Raw genomic sequence first — 15,441 nt, 5'->3', positions numbered from 1 at the left:
GAGAATTAAAACTTACGCGCCTAAAATGGCTAAAATAAGGCGCGAAACCTGAAGAGCCCTAGCTCGAAGGTTCCTTCTCTTATCCTCAACCTCGCGATTCGTTATTCGGACCCTACCCAGACGATTCGTTATTCGCATCAGGTTTGATTCATTTGTCTTTGTCTAATTGATTTGAATTTTCGGAAACATTTCTTGACTTCTCTGCTTAATCGTCGCTTACTTACCCGTGACATTTGATTTCTAGTAATGGAAGAAATTGGAGGAGCTGAAGCAGTGATAAATCTCAAATCTGGATATTCGCTACCAATTTCTTATCACCCATGTTTTGGGCCTCACGAGGATCTACTTCTTCTTGAAGCTGATGACAAACTCGTCTCTGATATCTTTCATCAAAGGTACGATTTTGAAGCTTTTGGGTTTGTTTTGATTTTTCATTTGTGTCTTAGGGTTTCTTAATTTAGTATCCATTCTCTTTAGGGTAACATTGAGAGGACTTCCTGATGAAGATGCTGTTCTTTGCACCAAGTCTAAGACTTATGCTATCAAATTTGTTGGTAATTCTAATTCCATGTTCCTTATTCCTCCTTCAATTTTTCCTGGAGATGCACAAGTTTCTGATACCAACAACAATGTATCGGTTCTCAAAATCGCTCCTGGTAATATGGAACTTGTTGAGGCTTCTCCTAGGCTTGATAAACTTAAGCAGATTCTCTTGGCAAATCCTTTTGGTGCTGGTGAAGTTGAAGCTATGATGGATGTTGATAATGATGACTTAGACCATAGTGGGAAGAAAGATCTAGCGTTGTACACTTGGAGCGATTTGGTTAACACGGTTCAAGCGAGTGATGAGGAGTTACGCAATGGCTTGCAGAGTCTTTCTGCTATTGAGATTGATGGTTTCTGGAGGGTTATAGATGAGAATTACCTAGACGTGATTCTGAGAATGCTTCTTCATAACTGTGTATTGAAAGATTGGTCATTTGATGATCTTGATGAAGATGAAGTTGTGAATGCTTTGGTAGCTGATGAGTTTCCTAGTCAACTAGCGAGTCACTGCTTGCGTGTGTTTGGCTCTAAAGTTAATGAAACTGATAAGTGGAAGTTGGAACCGAGGCTTGTGTGTTTGCACTTTGCTAGACAGATACTGAGAGAAGAAAAGATGAGACTAGAGAGTTTCATGGAAGAGTGGAAGAAGAAGATACCAGATGGGATGGAAGAAAGATTCGAGATGCTTGAAGGAGAGGTTTTAACAGAGAAAATCGGGATCGAGACACGGGTCTATACGTTTAGTGTGCGCTCTCTGCCTTCAACTCCAGAAGAAAGGTTTTCAGTACTCTTTAAACATAGATCAAAATGGGAATGGAAAGACTTAGAGCCTTACCTAAGGTAATTGAACAAATCTTGTGTTGACAGATTCCATAAGAAGTTGTGTTATTCCATTTATGAATTGATTTGGGTTTTTGTGTTATTTGCAGGGATCTTCATGTTCCTAGACTATCTATGGAAGGGTTACTTCTGAAATACACACGCAGAGCACAACCTAAAGCTGATGCACCACCTGTCTTTAGTGCAAGATAAGATAGTTTCTCTATTTCTAAAACCTTCGGTTTCTTTGTTTTGTGTTATTTGATATTTTAGAAGTGAAATTACAGGTCACAGATCATCCAGTTTCTTAACTAATTGGTTAAAACTATATTTATTGGCTGGGCCCAAAATTGAAGAGAATAGGCCCTGGATCTGGTTGTCTTGTTAGGCCTAGTCTTTGTCATGTCTAGTAATTATACAGTACAACGTTAAATAAATGAAAAACATGTTACTTGTTTTGTGCAGAGCAAGAGACTTTGGTTTTGTTACTTTGTTTGATTGAGTGTAGTCGAAAATTGGATTACGTTAACTCTATTTGTTTTATTTTGGTTCGCACCAACTCTTAATTAATAAACTAAGTTAATTTTGACTAATCCCAAAAATTCAAAGTAGCCAATCTCAAATTTTCTCTCTATTTTAACATTGTTTAATATACTACTTACTAGCATACATGTAGTCTCGAGAATTCGAATGTAGACCACTAGTGGAAATTGTTAATGATTACTATATACTAGCAAAGTCAAATTTTAGGAAGAATTTTGATCAAAATTGACGGTTAATAAGTCGGAAGTTGGATTAGTTATTAGTAGTAAGTTGCTTCGAAACTACAAACAAACTACTGTACATCTAATCATCACCGTTCAATTAATCCAAATTCTCCCACGTGATTAAATCATGACCGTCGATGTCATCAAGATAAAACCTTATATATAGACACTACACAAAGCAGAGCATTGTTACTTGTGCCATAGTCTCCAAACATTTTCTCGAGAATGTTTATTGAAACTGTGATTAGATTCTCTCAGATCATCGCCGAATCCGTCATCATCGCCTCCGTCGTCGTCTTGACTCTCCGTCTCTTCTTCAGATTCGCTTGTTTCCTCGCGAGCCGTTCTTGGCGTCGTTACCGTACATTCACGGTCCAACATCGCCGGAGATGGAGAAAAACCGCGGCGGAGGAAAAACATTCATCACCGTATTGTACGATTTGTCTCGAAGATGCGGCGGAGGGAGAGAAGATGAGGCGGATAACGGCGTGCAGTCACTGTTTCCACGTCGATTGCATCGATCCGTGGTTGATGAAGAAGTCCACGTGTCCATTGTGCAGAGCTGAGATACCGCCGGTGCCGCCGGGAAATCCTCTGGTGGCGCTTTTTGTTCCTCCCGGCGTGATTGAGATGTTCACCAAAGGAATCATCCCCGACGCGTAGGCTTTTTAGCTTCTCTTTCGTCATCACAAACATTTAATTCTGTTATTAATTTAAGATTAAGAAACGAGTTTATTAATTTCTTAGAATTTAGACGATTTTTAGTCTCGTAAAAGTAATCAATGTATTCATTCTTTTTTTCGTTCAAACTAAAAAAGTATTCATTTATTTCATTATTCTTGTTAGTTACTCTCTCGGAGAAAAAAATATTCCATTGATTACTGTATAATTCGCAAAATGATAACGACGTGAAATTCGGATTGAAGTCCAATTATGTTGGTGAGCAAAAAAAAATACAAACACACCATGTTATGCTGTGGAGAATCATATACATTCAACATTACCTCATTCACAAAAATTCGTCACCGAATAAAGTTAGAAAATGACAGTATTAATTAGTTTCTAATTTCTTTTTTCCTAATAGAGACAGGGGCCGGTCTAAATGACGAAATTAAAAAAAATAAAAAAAATTGTCAATAATAACTCTAAATGAAATTTAGCAAACAAATTTTAAATTTTAGTTATTATCAATCAAATTGTTTTTTTTAAGTTTTTTATACGTTAAAAGAATCTAAGTACACTCCTACGATACTTATAGAAAATTTCTTACCCACTATATCTAATCAACCACCCAATAAAGTTGCTCTTTGCCTCCAACAAGTGGGTATAGTCTATATAATGATGCTTTTACGAAACTAATAAAACAAAACAAAGGAGATATGTTTTATTGGTTAACTACTAAATTTAATTGCAAAACCCCTTTAGAAGCGATATCGACAGAATAATTTATGACAAAGTTAACGGCCAAAAAAATCCGCCTAAGTGTGTGATGGAAGAAAAGAACAAGTAGAAAAATGAGGGAACAAAATTCTGATATCATAAAAGGACATCACAAATATCGTTGATCTGATCTCCATAGAGCAGAGTAGTGATTAGCCCTTGTCAATTAGATTCGTATACTGTAGGGCTTCAAAACATAGCCATTTGGTCCAAGATTCTTGTAAATAAATGAAAACAGTGTTAAGAAACCTCCCGAATTTTTCTCATCAAATTGTGTCCACTATGCAACGGGTGTATGAACACAGTCTGGATCATTCAAGATGAGCGTGATCCATTCGAGAAAGTTTTCTTTTGGAACGTGAATTCAGTAGCACATACATAAAATTCCAATTACATGTCACACAGTCTCACAGATCATCATCCAATTTCTTGCCTAGTTGCATAAAAGTCAAAACTGGCTGGGCCCAAAAATTGAAGAGACTTTGGGGCCTGGTTTTGGTTATCTTCAGTAGGCCTAGTCTTTGTCATAGTTTATACAGTACAACGTTGTATAAATGAAAAACATGTTATTTGTTTTGTACAGAGCACGAGACTTTGGTTTTGTTACTCTGTTTGAATAATTGAATGTAGCAGTAGAAAACTGGACTACGTTATTGTTAACTGCACAGTAAAACTTCTGGAAAAGTAATGACTAATTCATTTTTTGATGTTTTATTTGTATTTGTTTTATTATTGTTCATAGGGAGAGATTGTTGTACCAACTATTAATTGTAAACGAGCTTTACAAATTAATAAACTAATTTAATTTTTAACTTTACAAATCCAGACAAAGCGAATAATGTCGACAATTAGTGTTGTTTCATATACTAGCATACGTGTAGTCTCGAGAATTCGAATCTAGACCAACATTTTGGAAATAATTAATGACTAGTAGTATACAAAGTCAAATTTAAAAAAATGTTTTTAAATTTTTTAAAAAATTGAAAAAATAAAATAAAATGTTATTTAGTGCTTTTAGGAGGAAGATCCAATATCTTTCATGTCTCTGCAAAAACATTTTCCTACTTTTAAAGACATCACACTTAACTAATAAATAATTCAAAATTAAAATAATATTAACTTTTATAATAAACTATTGTAAAGACATCTCTAAAAAGGTCATAAATGAAGATGCTCTTAGAGCAACCCCAACCTTGTATCTTAGCTAATTCTTAGCTAGTTCTTAGATATAAAAGTGATTAAATTTAATAAAACCAACAAACCTTAGCTAAGATAAACATCTTAACTAAGATGTTTTCTTAAAACTAAGAAAAGTATAGGTGTTGTGTTTTAATTGGGTAGAAAAAAAAGAATAAAAAGAGGACATAATTTGAATGTTGTTTTTTAAGAAACCAATAGTTCTTAACCATTGGAGTAAAAATTAGTTAAACTTTTTCTAACTTTTCTTAACTTAGTAAAAGCAACATTTTAATTTATAATAAGGTTAAAATTCAAAATTAAGAACCAATTGGTTCTAAACCAGTGGGGTCGCTCTTAGTATATGTTAATATATGTGTTTCCAAACTACAAACAAATATTAACCAGCTTCGTTAGTTCTGCCATAATAATCTCCAAACATTTTCTCGATAAAATAGATTATTAATTTTCTCGAGAATGTTTGTTGAAACTGTGATTCAACTCTCTCAGTTCATTGCCGAATCCGTCATTATCGTCTCTGTAGCCGTCTTCACTCTCCGTCTCTTCTATAGATTCGCTTGTTTCCTCGCGAGCCGTTCTTGGCGTCGTTACCGTACATTCACGGTCCATCATCGCCGGAGATGGAGAAAAACCACAGCCGAGGAAAAACATTCATCACCGTATTGTACGATTTGTCTCGAAAATGCGACGGAGGGAGAAAAGATGAGGCGGATAGCAGCATGCAGTCACTGTTTCCACGTCGATTGCATTGATCCGTGGTTGGAGAAGAAGTCCATGTGTCCTTTGTGTAGAGCTGAGATCCCGCCGGTCCCGCCGGGAAATCCTCTGCGCGCGCTTTTTATTCCTCCCGGCGTGATTGAGATGTTCACCAAAGGAATCGACTCCGACGCGTAGGAGTACTGCTTCTCTTTCGTCATCTCAAACTTTTTAGACAAAATATTAATCCGTTGAATTAATATTTGTTTATCAAAAATAATATTTACTGTACGTATAATTCGCCGAATGATAAAGAGTTTACACAACATAAAAATTAGATAAAACTCTAATATGTTGGTGACCAGAAAAATATTCGACATGACGACATAGTTATGCATTAATGGAGAATCATATACTGTATATTCGACATTATACGTCACCTACAAACTTTCGTTAGTGTTAGAAAATGACAGTATTAATTAGTGTTTATAAAACTTTTTATGAGATGCAAGTACACTCCTAGGATTTGTTTTTTCTTCACTAATTTAGAAAATTTCTTACCCACTCTACCACCCAATAAAATTGTTCTGTGTCGAACAAGTGGTTTTAGTCTATAAAATGACGGATGGTTTGACCAAAATAATATAACAAAGCAAAAAAAATAAAGCTAGATTAAAAAATAATTTATGACTTAACGGCCAACGAATCCGTCAAAGTATTGGCACTACGTGTGGCGGAATAAAAGAATTATAACTATAAGAAAACAAATTTCTGATCCTAAATATTCTTGATTTGTCATCCGTAGAGGAGAGTAGCGATTAGCACTAGTCAGATCAGTCAGACTCTACGTGAATGAAACGATACCTTTTGTTTGATCATTATTGCAGTCATTGCTTCTTCACCTATTTGCATAGAAGCGAAAAAATATTTGGTCCGCGATTCTTGTAATATGGTCAAAACAATTTTAAAAGATCTCCGGATTTAATTTTCTCATCAAGATATATACGTATCCACTATGCAACGGGTGTGACCAGAAGCTGAGAAGACACATGGGTTACGTTAAAACGAAATACTAAATGAACAAAACCATGATGGGCCCATTCATGATGAGGTTGATCCATTTGAGAATTGGTTCTCTCTTGGAACTTGAATCAAGTAACACTTCCATACTTGTGAGTCTATGAATATTTAGATCTTTTGACATTGGGATTGTATTTATTGATTATGCAATTGCAAGGAAATGTACGCTCTCGCACTCAAATTTTTTTTAACTGGGGCAATAATTAATTTAAGACCCAACATTACAGTTAGATTGGAAATTAAATAAAAACTATATGGGTTTGAGTCAACGACTTCTTAACACAAATCACTAAACTAATTAGAGAAAGCTACACTATATGCATTACGATTCTTATTAGTTATTAATCAGTCTCTTTGCCATAAAATAAGGAGAACAAACCAGAAAGTTAATTAATAAATAATATATAAGTTGTAGTAACTGTACTTTTTTCGGGGAATTCATTGAAACTTTCAAATGTGTTGCCTATTCCATGAAGATTTAGTACGTTGATCGTTAAAGTAATCCTATTATTCAGAATATAATCAGGAAAATATTTATTTCCGCTCATGGTCATGGATCACGATATTTTCTGGCACCGTCATTGATTATTACTTACTAAGATAGATACATCCTCTATATAGCGAATAAGAGGATCACAATTATTTTTTCTGGTACCGCTCATTGATTATATGCATGGTCTTTATACTGAAAAAGGGATCACGTACCAATTATATAGATACGTAAATATAAGGAAGTATATATATATATATATATTGATTACATATGTAGATACGAATATGCTATATATATATATATATACATATATGTACGTCTAATATTTTGTCAGTAAAAATAGCTTACAACCATGTCTTGTATATCATCACAATGCTTCATCACAATCAAAAGCATTTGCATTGTGTTATTATTATCGATTACTTGTGGAGCAGTTTCTGCAAATTCAAATTATGGAGAAGCTCTTACGAAGAGTCTTTTGTATTTCGAAGCTCAACGCTCCGGAAAATTGCCTTTGGACCAAAGAGTTATATGGAGAGGAGATTCTGCACTCAGAGATGGTTCTGATGCTCATGTAAGTTTAATATCCAAATCTATTTTATTTCATTATTCTTTTTCTGTAATGAATATTTATTACTTGAAATAAAATATTTGCCAATTGTAAAAATAGGTTGATCTCACCGGAGGGTATTACGATGCTGGAGATAATATGAAGTTCGGATTTCCTTTAGCGTTCACAACAACAATGCTAGCTTGGAGTAGTGTAGAGATGGAATCACAGCTTAAGGCCCATCAGGAGCACGGAAACACCCTCGCGGCTCTCAGGTGGGCCACCGATTATCTCATTAAAGCCCATCCTGAGCCCAATGTCTTGTACGGACAGGTGGGTGATGCCAACTTGGACCATGCCTGCTGGATGAGACCCGAGGATATGACCACTCCGCGCCCTTCATACCGCATTGACCCTCAGCATCCTGGTGCGGATCTCGCGGGTGAGACAGCAGCAGCGATGGCTGCGGCTTCTTTGGCATTTGCGCCATCTGATTCAGCCTACGCCAAAACACTTATTAGTCACGCAAAAGAACTATTTGAATTCGCTAAGGATTACCCTGGAGTCTATCATAACTCCATTCCTAACGCGGGTGGCTTTTACCCTAGCAGCGGTTACGAAGATGAGTTACTTTGGGCCGCGGCTTGGCTTCACCGTGCCACTGGAGACCAGACTTATCTCGATCATCTAACACAAGCTTCTAATAGTGGAGGTGCAAGGTCCGTTTTTGCGTGGGACGATAAGTTCTTGGGAGCGCAAGTCTTGGTAGCCAAGGTAGGTTATATGACTTTCCTAAAAGAGACCATACCCTTACTTACGCCACAATTCACTCACTCTTTTGCAAATGATAGCTTGTGTTTGAAGGGAAAGTGAAGAACGAAGGGAAGATGATTGAGTACAAGAGTATGGCAGAGCAATTCATCTGCAACTGTGCTCAAAAGGGTTTCAACAATGTTAAAAAGACCCCAGGAGGTTTGCTCTGGTTCTTGCCGTGGGACAACCTCCAGTACACTGCCACCGCTTCTTTCGCATTAGCCACTTATGCAAAATACCTCGAAGCTGCACAAACATCGATTCAATGCCCCAATGGTGATGTCCTTCAAGCTTCTGATCTTCTTAACCTTGCTCGTGCCCAGGTTAGGCAGGCATTCGTGTTTTTCCCTTTTAAATTAAATTACGTTTTGAGAATCCTCAAGACTTAATTCTTATAAAGATATGCAAAGTGTTCGTAATCTTCATAGTTCTTAGGATTTTCTGTGATGATTACATGGTTTATGACTAAAATGATTAACATAAGAAGAAAACAATTTACATGGTTTATGTAATAGGTAGACTACATACTTGGGTCAAACCCCAAGAAAATGAGCTACATGGTTGGATACGGGACCAATTATCCTAAAAGACCACACCATAGAGGAGCCTCTATAGTGTCAATCAAAAATGATCCTAAACCGGTGACATGTAATGGAGGGTTTGAAGCTTGGTACAACAATCCAAAACCGAATCCTAATCTTTTGGTTGGAGCAATTGTAGGTGGACCGGACGAGTACGATGCATACGGAGATGAACGATCTGATTTTCAGCACGGCGAGCCTGATACCGTCACGGTTGCTCCTTTGCTTGGTGTTCTGGCTGCCATTGCATGACCTTAAGTATTATTTTCTTTGGACTACATTTCCCAAGGACGCTCTAGCAACTAACGTTTTAGGTCTAAGGGTAGAGAAACAAAATTTGATTTGTTAAAATATCTTGATTTAGTGAGACATTTTGAAGACTGATGAGGTTTTTCCTCTGTTTCAAGACTAAAGTGATTTCGGCTCGGTTAAGTTATTTTGGTTTGTAGCATTGATTCTCTTGAAAAATTTTAACAAAAAAAAAAAAAAAAAATCTAAGATATCTGTACTTGTACTATCATTCAATAAGAAATCAACAAATGGTTAAAAATGATGCAAAAAAAAATAAAATAAAAATTAAGACAAAATCTGTAAATTTTATACAAAAGATTGAAAGAATATTGACCAAAAACTGTAAATTTCTACATGGATAGTAAGAAACTTTCAAAAAATGCATAAGATTATTAATAGATATATACATAAGAAAAATAGAAGGAATATATTTTTAAGAAGATAGCCTAACTAATTATAGTTCGCAATCTTATTGGTCTTGTCTATATCTTTTAGGATAAATGAGAAGATGTCTAATATTATGAGATCTAGGTACAACATTTTTAGCTAATTTATTTTTGAGTAAGAACTACGAATGTTAATGATCCTTAATTAGCCATGGATTCCATCTTATATAGATTCTCTATAAATAGTTGAACACGGACATATACATAGATATGCCAAACACAAGAGAAAATCAAATCAATTCTACAATTGGTCTTGAGATCGTCTAAAGATTATTTAAAAAAACGATGTCTCAACTGAAAATTGGATCTTCACAATGCTTATGGACAAGTATTTGCATTGTGTTATTTGTATTGTCGATGGCTCGTGGAGCTGTCTCTAGAAATTATGGAGACGCTCTCACAAAGAGTCTTTTGTATTTCGAAGCTCAACGTTCTGGAAAATTGCCTTCGAACCAAAGAGTTACTTGGAGAGGAGATTCTGCGCTTAGAGACGGTTCTGATGCTCATGTAATCTAAATCTCAATCCCTTTTTTTTTGTATTGTAATATATGTTTATCAAGTTCAACTAAAATATTTGCTTATTGTAAAAATGCATAGGTTGATCTAACCGGAGGGTACTATGATGCCGGAGACAACATGAAGTTTGGATTTCCGTTGGCCTTCTTTACAACAATGCTAGCTTGGAGCAATATAGAGATGGCAACACAGCTTAAGGCCCATCAAGAGCAAGAAAACGCCCTCGCGGCTCTCAAGTGGGCCACCGATTTTCTCATTAAAGCCCATCCTGAGCCCAATGTCTTGTACGGACAGGTGGGCGATGGAAACTCGGACCACGAGTGCTGGATGAGGCCTGAGGATATGACAACTCCACGTCCTTCATTTCGCATTGATGCTCAACATCCAGGTTCTGACCTAGCAGGTGAGACAGCAGCAGCAATGGCTGCTGCGTCTATCGCCTTTGCACCATCTGATGAAGCCTATGCCCAAATACTCATTGGTCATGCGAAAGAATTATTTGAATTCGCTAAGGCGTACCCTGGCATTTACCAAAACTCCATTACTAACGCGGGTGGCTTCTACGCGAGCAGTGGATACGAAGATGAGTTGTTATGGGCTGCAGCTTGGCTCCACCGTGCCACCAACGACCAGATTTATCTTGATTATCTAACACAAGCATCTGGTACAGGAGGTCCGAGGACTGCTTTTTCCTGGGATGATAAGTTCGTGGGTGCACAAGTCTTGGTCGCCAAGGTACTATTTCACTAAAGACAACATATCAGTAACTTATGTGACAAGAAATAAACATATATAACACAAAGTTTTTGCAAATGCAGCTTGCACTTGAAGGGAAAGTAGAGAGCAATGGAAAGATCGCAGAGTACAAGAGTATGGCAGAGCAGTTTATCTGCAACTGTGCTCAAAAAGGTTCCAACAACGTTAAGAAAACCCCTGGCGGTTTGCTCTACTTCTTGCCGTGGAACAACCTCCAATACACCACAGCCGCTACTTTCGTCCTCTCAGCATATTCTAAATATCTTACAGACGCAAAAGCCTCCATCCAATGTCCCAATGGTGCTCTTCAAGCTTCTGATCTTCTCGACCTCGCTCGTTCCCAGGTAGTTAACTAACCCTAATATAGTACATACCATAAGACATGTTCTGATGTTCATACAATATTAATGTGTGATTTCTACAACATGTTATATAGGTAGACTATATACTTGGGTCGAACCCCCAGAACATGAGCTACATGGTTGGAGTTGGGACCAATTATCCCAAAAAACCACACCATAGAGCAGCCTCTATTGTATCGATCACCAAGGACAAAACACCAGTGACGTGTAGTGAAGGATTCGATGCATGGTTTAACAATCCTGCACCAAATCCTAACGTTTTAATGGGAGCAGTTGTCGGAGGACCCAACGATAACGATGTTTATGGAGATGAGAGGACTGATTACCAGCATGCTGAGCCTGCTCCGGCCACTGCTGCTCCATTTGTTGGTGTCTTGGCGGCCGTTGCTTAATCTTTCTCTTTGTTTTGCAAATTTGAGTATATTGCTTTAGACCTTGTTATCTTATATAAGTCCTAGGCTGTTCTTTAATCTAGGTGTGAGGTCTAAATGTAATTTGGCTTGAAAATAAAATATATTTGATAGTTAAAACCAATAATTAATCTTAAACTGAAATTATTTTCTACATGATTAGATCATAAATTGACCAAGATGTCCAATATTGACCGATTCGATTTTGGGCGTGACAAGCACCAAACCATTATAACTTGGACTGGTTTATCATATGGTCATTAGGCCCATTTGACATCCCTATCTAGAGGTGCGATTTTTCTTATCACTATTTTCAACTAAAACTGTAAATAAAGTCTTTAAAATCCTTTCCAAAGCTCTTTCTTAACAAATTTATGAAATTGTGAATAACAATGGATTTCATATGACTTTATAAATGATTAATTGAATAACAAGAAATTCTAAATGATTTGAATGATTTTACATAAGTTTCATGTTCAGTAAACTAGGATTTGGAAAGATATTTAGAACTCAATATTTGAATAACATGAGATTTTAAAGAAAACCCAAAGTCATCTAAAACTCTTAATTCTTAGTTGAATACAACATATTTAGCTAAAATTTTTTTGAGCAAGTCCTTAACTAGCCATGGACTCCATCTTATATAGATTCTCTATAAATAGTTGAATACATAGACATATGCCAAACACAAGAAAAAGTAAAATCAATTGTACAATTGGTCTTGAGATTGTCTAAAGATTAATTGAAAAAACAATGTCTCAATTGAAAAATGGATCTTCACAATGCTTATGGACAAGTATTTGCATTGTGTTAATAGTAATGTCGATGGCTCGTGAAGCTGTCTCTACAAATTATGCAGAAGCTCTCAAAAACAGTCTTTTGTATTTCGAAGCTCAACGTTCTGGAAAATTGCCTCCGAACCAAAGAGTTACTTGGAGAGGAGATTCTGCTCTTAGAGACGGTTCTGATGCTCATGTAATTTAACACTCAAATCCTTTTTTTTTTTTTTTTTTGTAATGTATGTTTATCAAGTTCAACTAAAATATTTGCTATTTGTAAAAATGTATAGATTGATCTCACCGGAGGGTACTATGATGCGGGAGACAACATGAAGTTTGGATTTCCGTTGGCGTTCACGACAACAATGCTAGCTTGGAGCAATATAGAGATGGCATCACAGCTTAGGGCCCACCACGAGAAGGGAAACGCTCTCAGGGCTCTCAAGTGGGCCACCGATTATCTCATTAAAGCCCATCCTCAGCCTAATGTCCTGTACGGACAAGTGGGTGAAGGAAACTCGGACCACAAATGCTGGATGAGACCTGAGGATATGACCACTCCGCGTACTTCATACCGCATCGATGCTCAACATCCAGGTTCTGACCTAGCAGGTGAGACAGCTGCAGCAATGGCGGCAGCGTCTATCGCCTTTGCACCATCTGATAAAGCCTATGCCAATATACTCATTGGTCATGCAAAAGATTTATTTGCATTCGCTAAGGCTCACCGTGGACTTTACCAAAACTCCATTCCTAACGCGGGTGGCTTCTACGCGAGCAGTGGATATGAAGATGAGTTGCTGTGGGCTGCAGCTTGGCTCCACCGTGCCACCAACGACCAGATTTATCTTGATTACCTAACAGAAGCAGAAACAGGAGGTCCAAGGACTGTTTTTGCCTGGGATGATAAGTTCGTGGGTGCACAAGTCTTGGTCGCCAAGGTAGTTTATGACTATTTCACTAAAGAAACATATCACTGACTTATTTGACAAGAAACAAACATAATACAAAAATTTGCAAATGCAGCTAGCACTTGAAGGGAAAGTAGAGAGCAGTGAACAGATCGTAGAGTACAAGAGTATGGCGGAGCAGTTTATCTGCAACTGTGCTCAAAAAGGTGACAACAACGTTAAGAAAACCCCTGGCGGTTTGCTCTACTTCTTGCCGTGGAACAACCTCCAATACACCACAGCCGCTACTTTCGTCCTCTCAGCATATTCTAAATATCTTGAAGCCGCAAAAGCCTCCATCGACTGTCCCGATGGTGCTCTTCAAGCTTCTGATCTTCTCCAAGTCGCTCGTTCCCAGGTAGTTAATAAAACCTAATATAGTACCAACTATAAGACATGTTGTTGAAAAGATATCAAGACTTTTTCAGTATAATATTTACTAATTTGCGATTTCCTCATGTGATATAGGTTGACTATATACTTGGGTCGAACCCCCAGAAAATGAGCTACATGGTTGGAGTTGGGACCAATTATCCCAAAAAACCACACCATAGAGCAGCCTCCATAGTATCGATCAGACAGGACAAAACACCAGTGACGTGTAGTGGAGGGTATGATAAATGGTATAACAATCCTGCACCAAACCCTAACGTTTTAGCGGGAGCAGTTGTCGGAGGACCCGACGATAACGATGTTTATGGAGATGAGAGGAGTAATTTCCAGCAAGCTGAGCCTGCGACGGTCACTACTGCTCCGCTTGTTGGTGTCTTGGCCCTCGTTTTTTAATTTTGTCTCTCCTCGTTTTGCAAATTTGAGTATGTTTGCTTTAGACCTTGTTATCTTATATAAGTCCTAGGCTGTTCATTGATTTAGGTCTAAATGTAATTTGGCTTGAAAATATAATATAATTGATAGTTAAAAGTTAAAAACCAATATATTTCAGAAATAATTGATCTTGAACTGGAAACTATTTTCTACATGATTGGATCATAATTGACCAAGAAAAAATGTATTTTTGCTACTGAGAGAACTGTAAGCTGAGGAAAATAGTTCTGCTTCTTTCTCTGTTTATAATTCCACATTTTAATCACTAATTTATCATCAATGTCCATATATACTACACAACGCAATTTTGAGTACCTCACTTTTCCCTGACTTTCAAGCTTGGACTTTACTGTGAAGTACAACAATCCTCTGTCAAAGCTGTAATTAAAATCCTTCCTTTATTATTGGATCAGGCTTAATTCCCAAAGACAACTAACACAAAATGTAAACTAAACCAACGTCGACATCTCATCAATTTTCCGGGGAATGTTTTTCAACTTCAAATTTCCCAAATCCAACCCCTTTTTAACTATTGTTTTTTAAGAAAAATGAGGAAAAAATATCTTCAAATTAGTAACCCTAATTTTTAAGGCTTATTGGATTGTCACTGTCCAGATGAGTTAGTCCCATTGGTTTGTAGGGTAAATGAGTTTCTAGCCTATATGACTCCTTCGACTTTGGGTTTGATCATAGCCTAACCATTATAATTTGGACTGTTCTATGACATGATCATCAGCCCATTTGACATCCCTATCAAGAATGTGATTTTTCTCTATTTTCAACTAAAATTGTGATTAAAAATATCTTAAAACCCTTTCCGAAACTCTTTCTTAAGAAATTTAAGAAATTTTGAATAACATTGGATTTCATATGACTTTTATAAATGATTATTTGAATAACAAGAAAGTGTAAATGATTTTACCTAAGTTTCATGTTCAGTACTAAACTAGGATTTGGAAAGATATTTAGAACTCAATATTTGAATAACATGAGATATTAAAGAAAAACCAAAGTCTTCTAAAATTCTTAATTCTTAGTTGAATAACAGATTACAACATTTTTAGCTAATTTTTTTTTTGAGCAAGTCCTTTACTAGCCATGGACTCCATCATTTATAGATTCTC

General features: G+C 36.7%; 6 protein-coding genes across 8 annotated transcripts; all 6 read left to right on the top strand.

Moving 5' to 3' along the window:
• The first annotated feature begins 4 nt into the window (after positions 1 to 4).
• AT2G44580 (zinc ion binding protein) lies at positions 5 to 1,882 on the top strand. 2 transcript variants are annotated; one of them, NM_001337092.1, is made up of 4 exons: positions 5 to 141; positions 245 to 395; positions 478 to 1,386; positions 1,476 to 1,882. In NM_001337092.1, exons 2-4 carry the CDS (start codon positions 247 to 249, stop codon positions 1,576 to 1,578), a joined length of 1,161 nt encoding a protein of 386 aa, NP_001318424.1. In that variant the 5' UTR covers positions 5 to 141; positions 245 to 246; the 3' UTR covers positions 1,579 to 1,882. The 2 variants fall into 2 exon arrangements, with proteins under 2 accessions (NP_001318424.1, NP_181986.2); NM_130022.3 differs by lacking the exon at positions 5 to 141 and having other exon boundaries at positions 176 to 395; positions 1,476 to 1,844.
• A 437-nt stretch (positions 1,883 to 2,319) lies between these two features.
• On the top strand, positions 2,320 to 3,013 carry AT2G44578 (RING/U-box superfamily protein). The gene has a single exon (NM_001084589.2). The coding sequence runs from the start codon at positions 2,358 to 2,360 to the stop codon at positions 2,793 to 2,795; it is 438 nt and encodes a 145-aa protein (NP_001078058.1). The 5' UTR covers positions 2,320 to 2,357; the 3' UTR covers positions 2,796 to 3,013.
• A 2,141-nt stretch (positions 3,014 to 5,154) lies between these two features.
• On the top strand, positions 5,155 to 5,785 carry AT2G44581 (RING/U-box superfamily protein). The gene has a single exon (NM_001125054.2). The coding sequence runs from the start codon at positions 5,226 to 5,228 to the stop codon at positions 5,661 to 5,663; it is 438 nt and encodes a 145-aa protein (NP_001118526.1). The 5' UTR covers positions 5,155 to 5,225; the 3' UTR covers positions 5,664 to 5,785.
• A 1,536-nt stretch (positions 5,786 to 7,321) lies between these two features.
• On the top strand, positions 7,322 to 9,463 carry GH9B12 (glycosyl hydrolase 9B12). Of its 2 annotated transcripts, NM_130021.3 has the most exons (4): positions 7,322 to 7,612; positions 7,709 to 8,362; positions 8,440 to 8,724; positions 8,917 to 9,463. In NM_130021.3, exons 1-4 carry the CDS (start codon positions 7,391 to 7,393, stop codon positions 9,232 to 9,234), a joined length of 1,479 nt encoding a protein of 492 aa, NP_181985.1. In that variant the 5' UTR covers positions 7,322 to 7,390; the 3' UTR covers positions 9,235 to 9,463. The 2 variants fall into 2 exon arrangements, with proteins under 2 accessions (NP_181985.1, NP_001323910.1); NM_001337091.1 differs by having other exon boundaries at positions 8,440 to 9,463.
• A 466-nt stretch (positions 9,464 to 9,929) lies between these two features.
• GH9B11 (glycosyl hydrolase 9B11) lies at positions 9,930 to 11,906 on the top strand. Its single transcript, NM_130020.3, has 4 exons — positions 9,930 to 10,226; positions 10,317 to 10,970; positions 11,054 to 11,335; positions 11,428 to 11,906. The coding sequence occupies exons 1-4, from the start codon at positions 10,005 to 10,007 to the stop codon at positions 11,743 to 11,745; spliced, it is 1,476 nt and encodes a 491-aa protein (NP_181984.1). The 5' UTR covers positions 9,930 to 10,004; the 3' UTR covers positions 11,746 to 11,906.
• A 610-nt stretch (positions 11,907 to 12,516) lies between these two features.
• GH9B10 (glycosyl hydrolase 9B10) lies at positions 12,517 to 14,278 on the top strand (the record flags this gene model as incomplete). Its single annotated transcript, NM_130019.1, has 4 exons — positions 12,517 to 12,738; positions 12,833 to 13,483; positions 13,569 to 13,850; positions 13,961 to 14,278. The coding sequence occupies 4 exons, from the start codon at positions 12,517 to 12,519 to the stop codon at positions 14,276 to 14,278; spliced, it is 1,473 nt and encodes a 490-aa protein (NP_181983.1).
• Positions 14,279 to 15,441: the final 1,163 nt, after the last annotated feature.

This window comes from Arabidopsis thaliana, chromosome 2 (genome assembly GCF_000001735.4).
Source record: "Arabidopsis thaliana chromosome 2, partial sequence".
NCBI lineage: Eukaryota > Viridiplantae > Streptophyta > Magnoliopsida > Brassicales > Brassicaceae > Arabidopsis > Arabidopsis thaliana.
The sequence above is the reverse complement of the archived record's forward strand: the minus strand, read 5'-3'. Positions and strand labels throughout refer to the sequence as shown.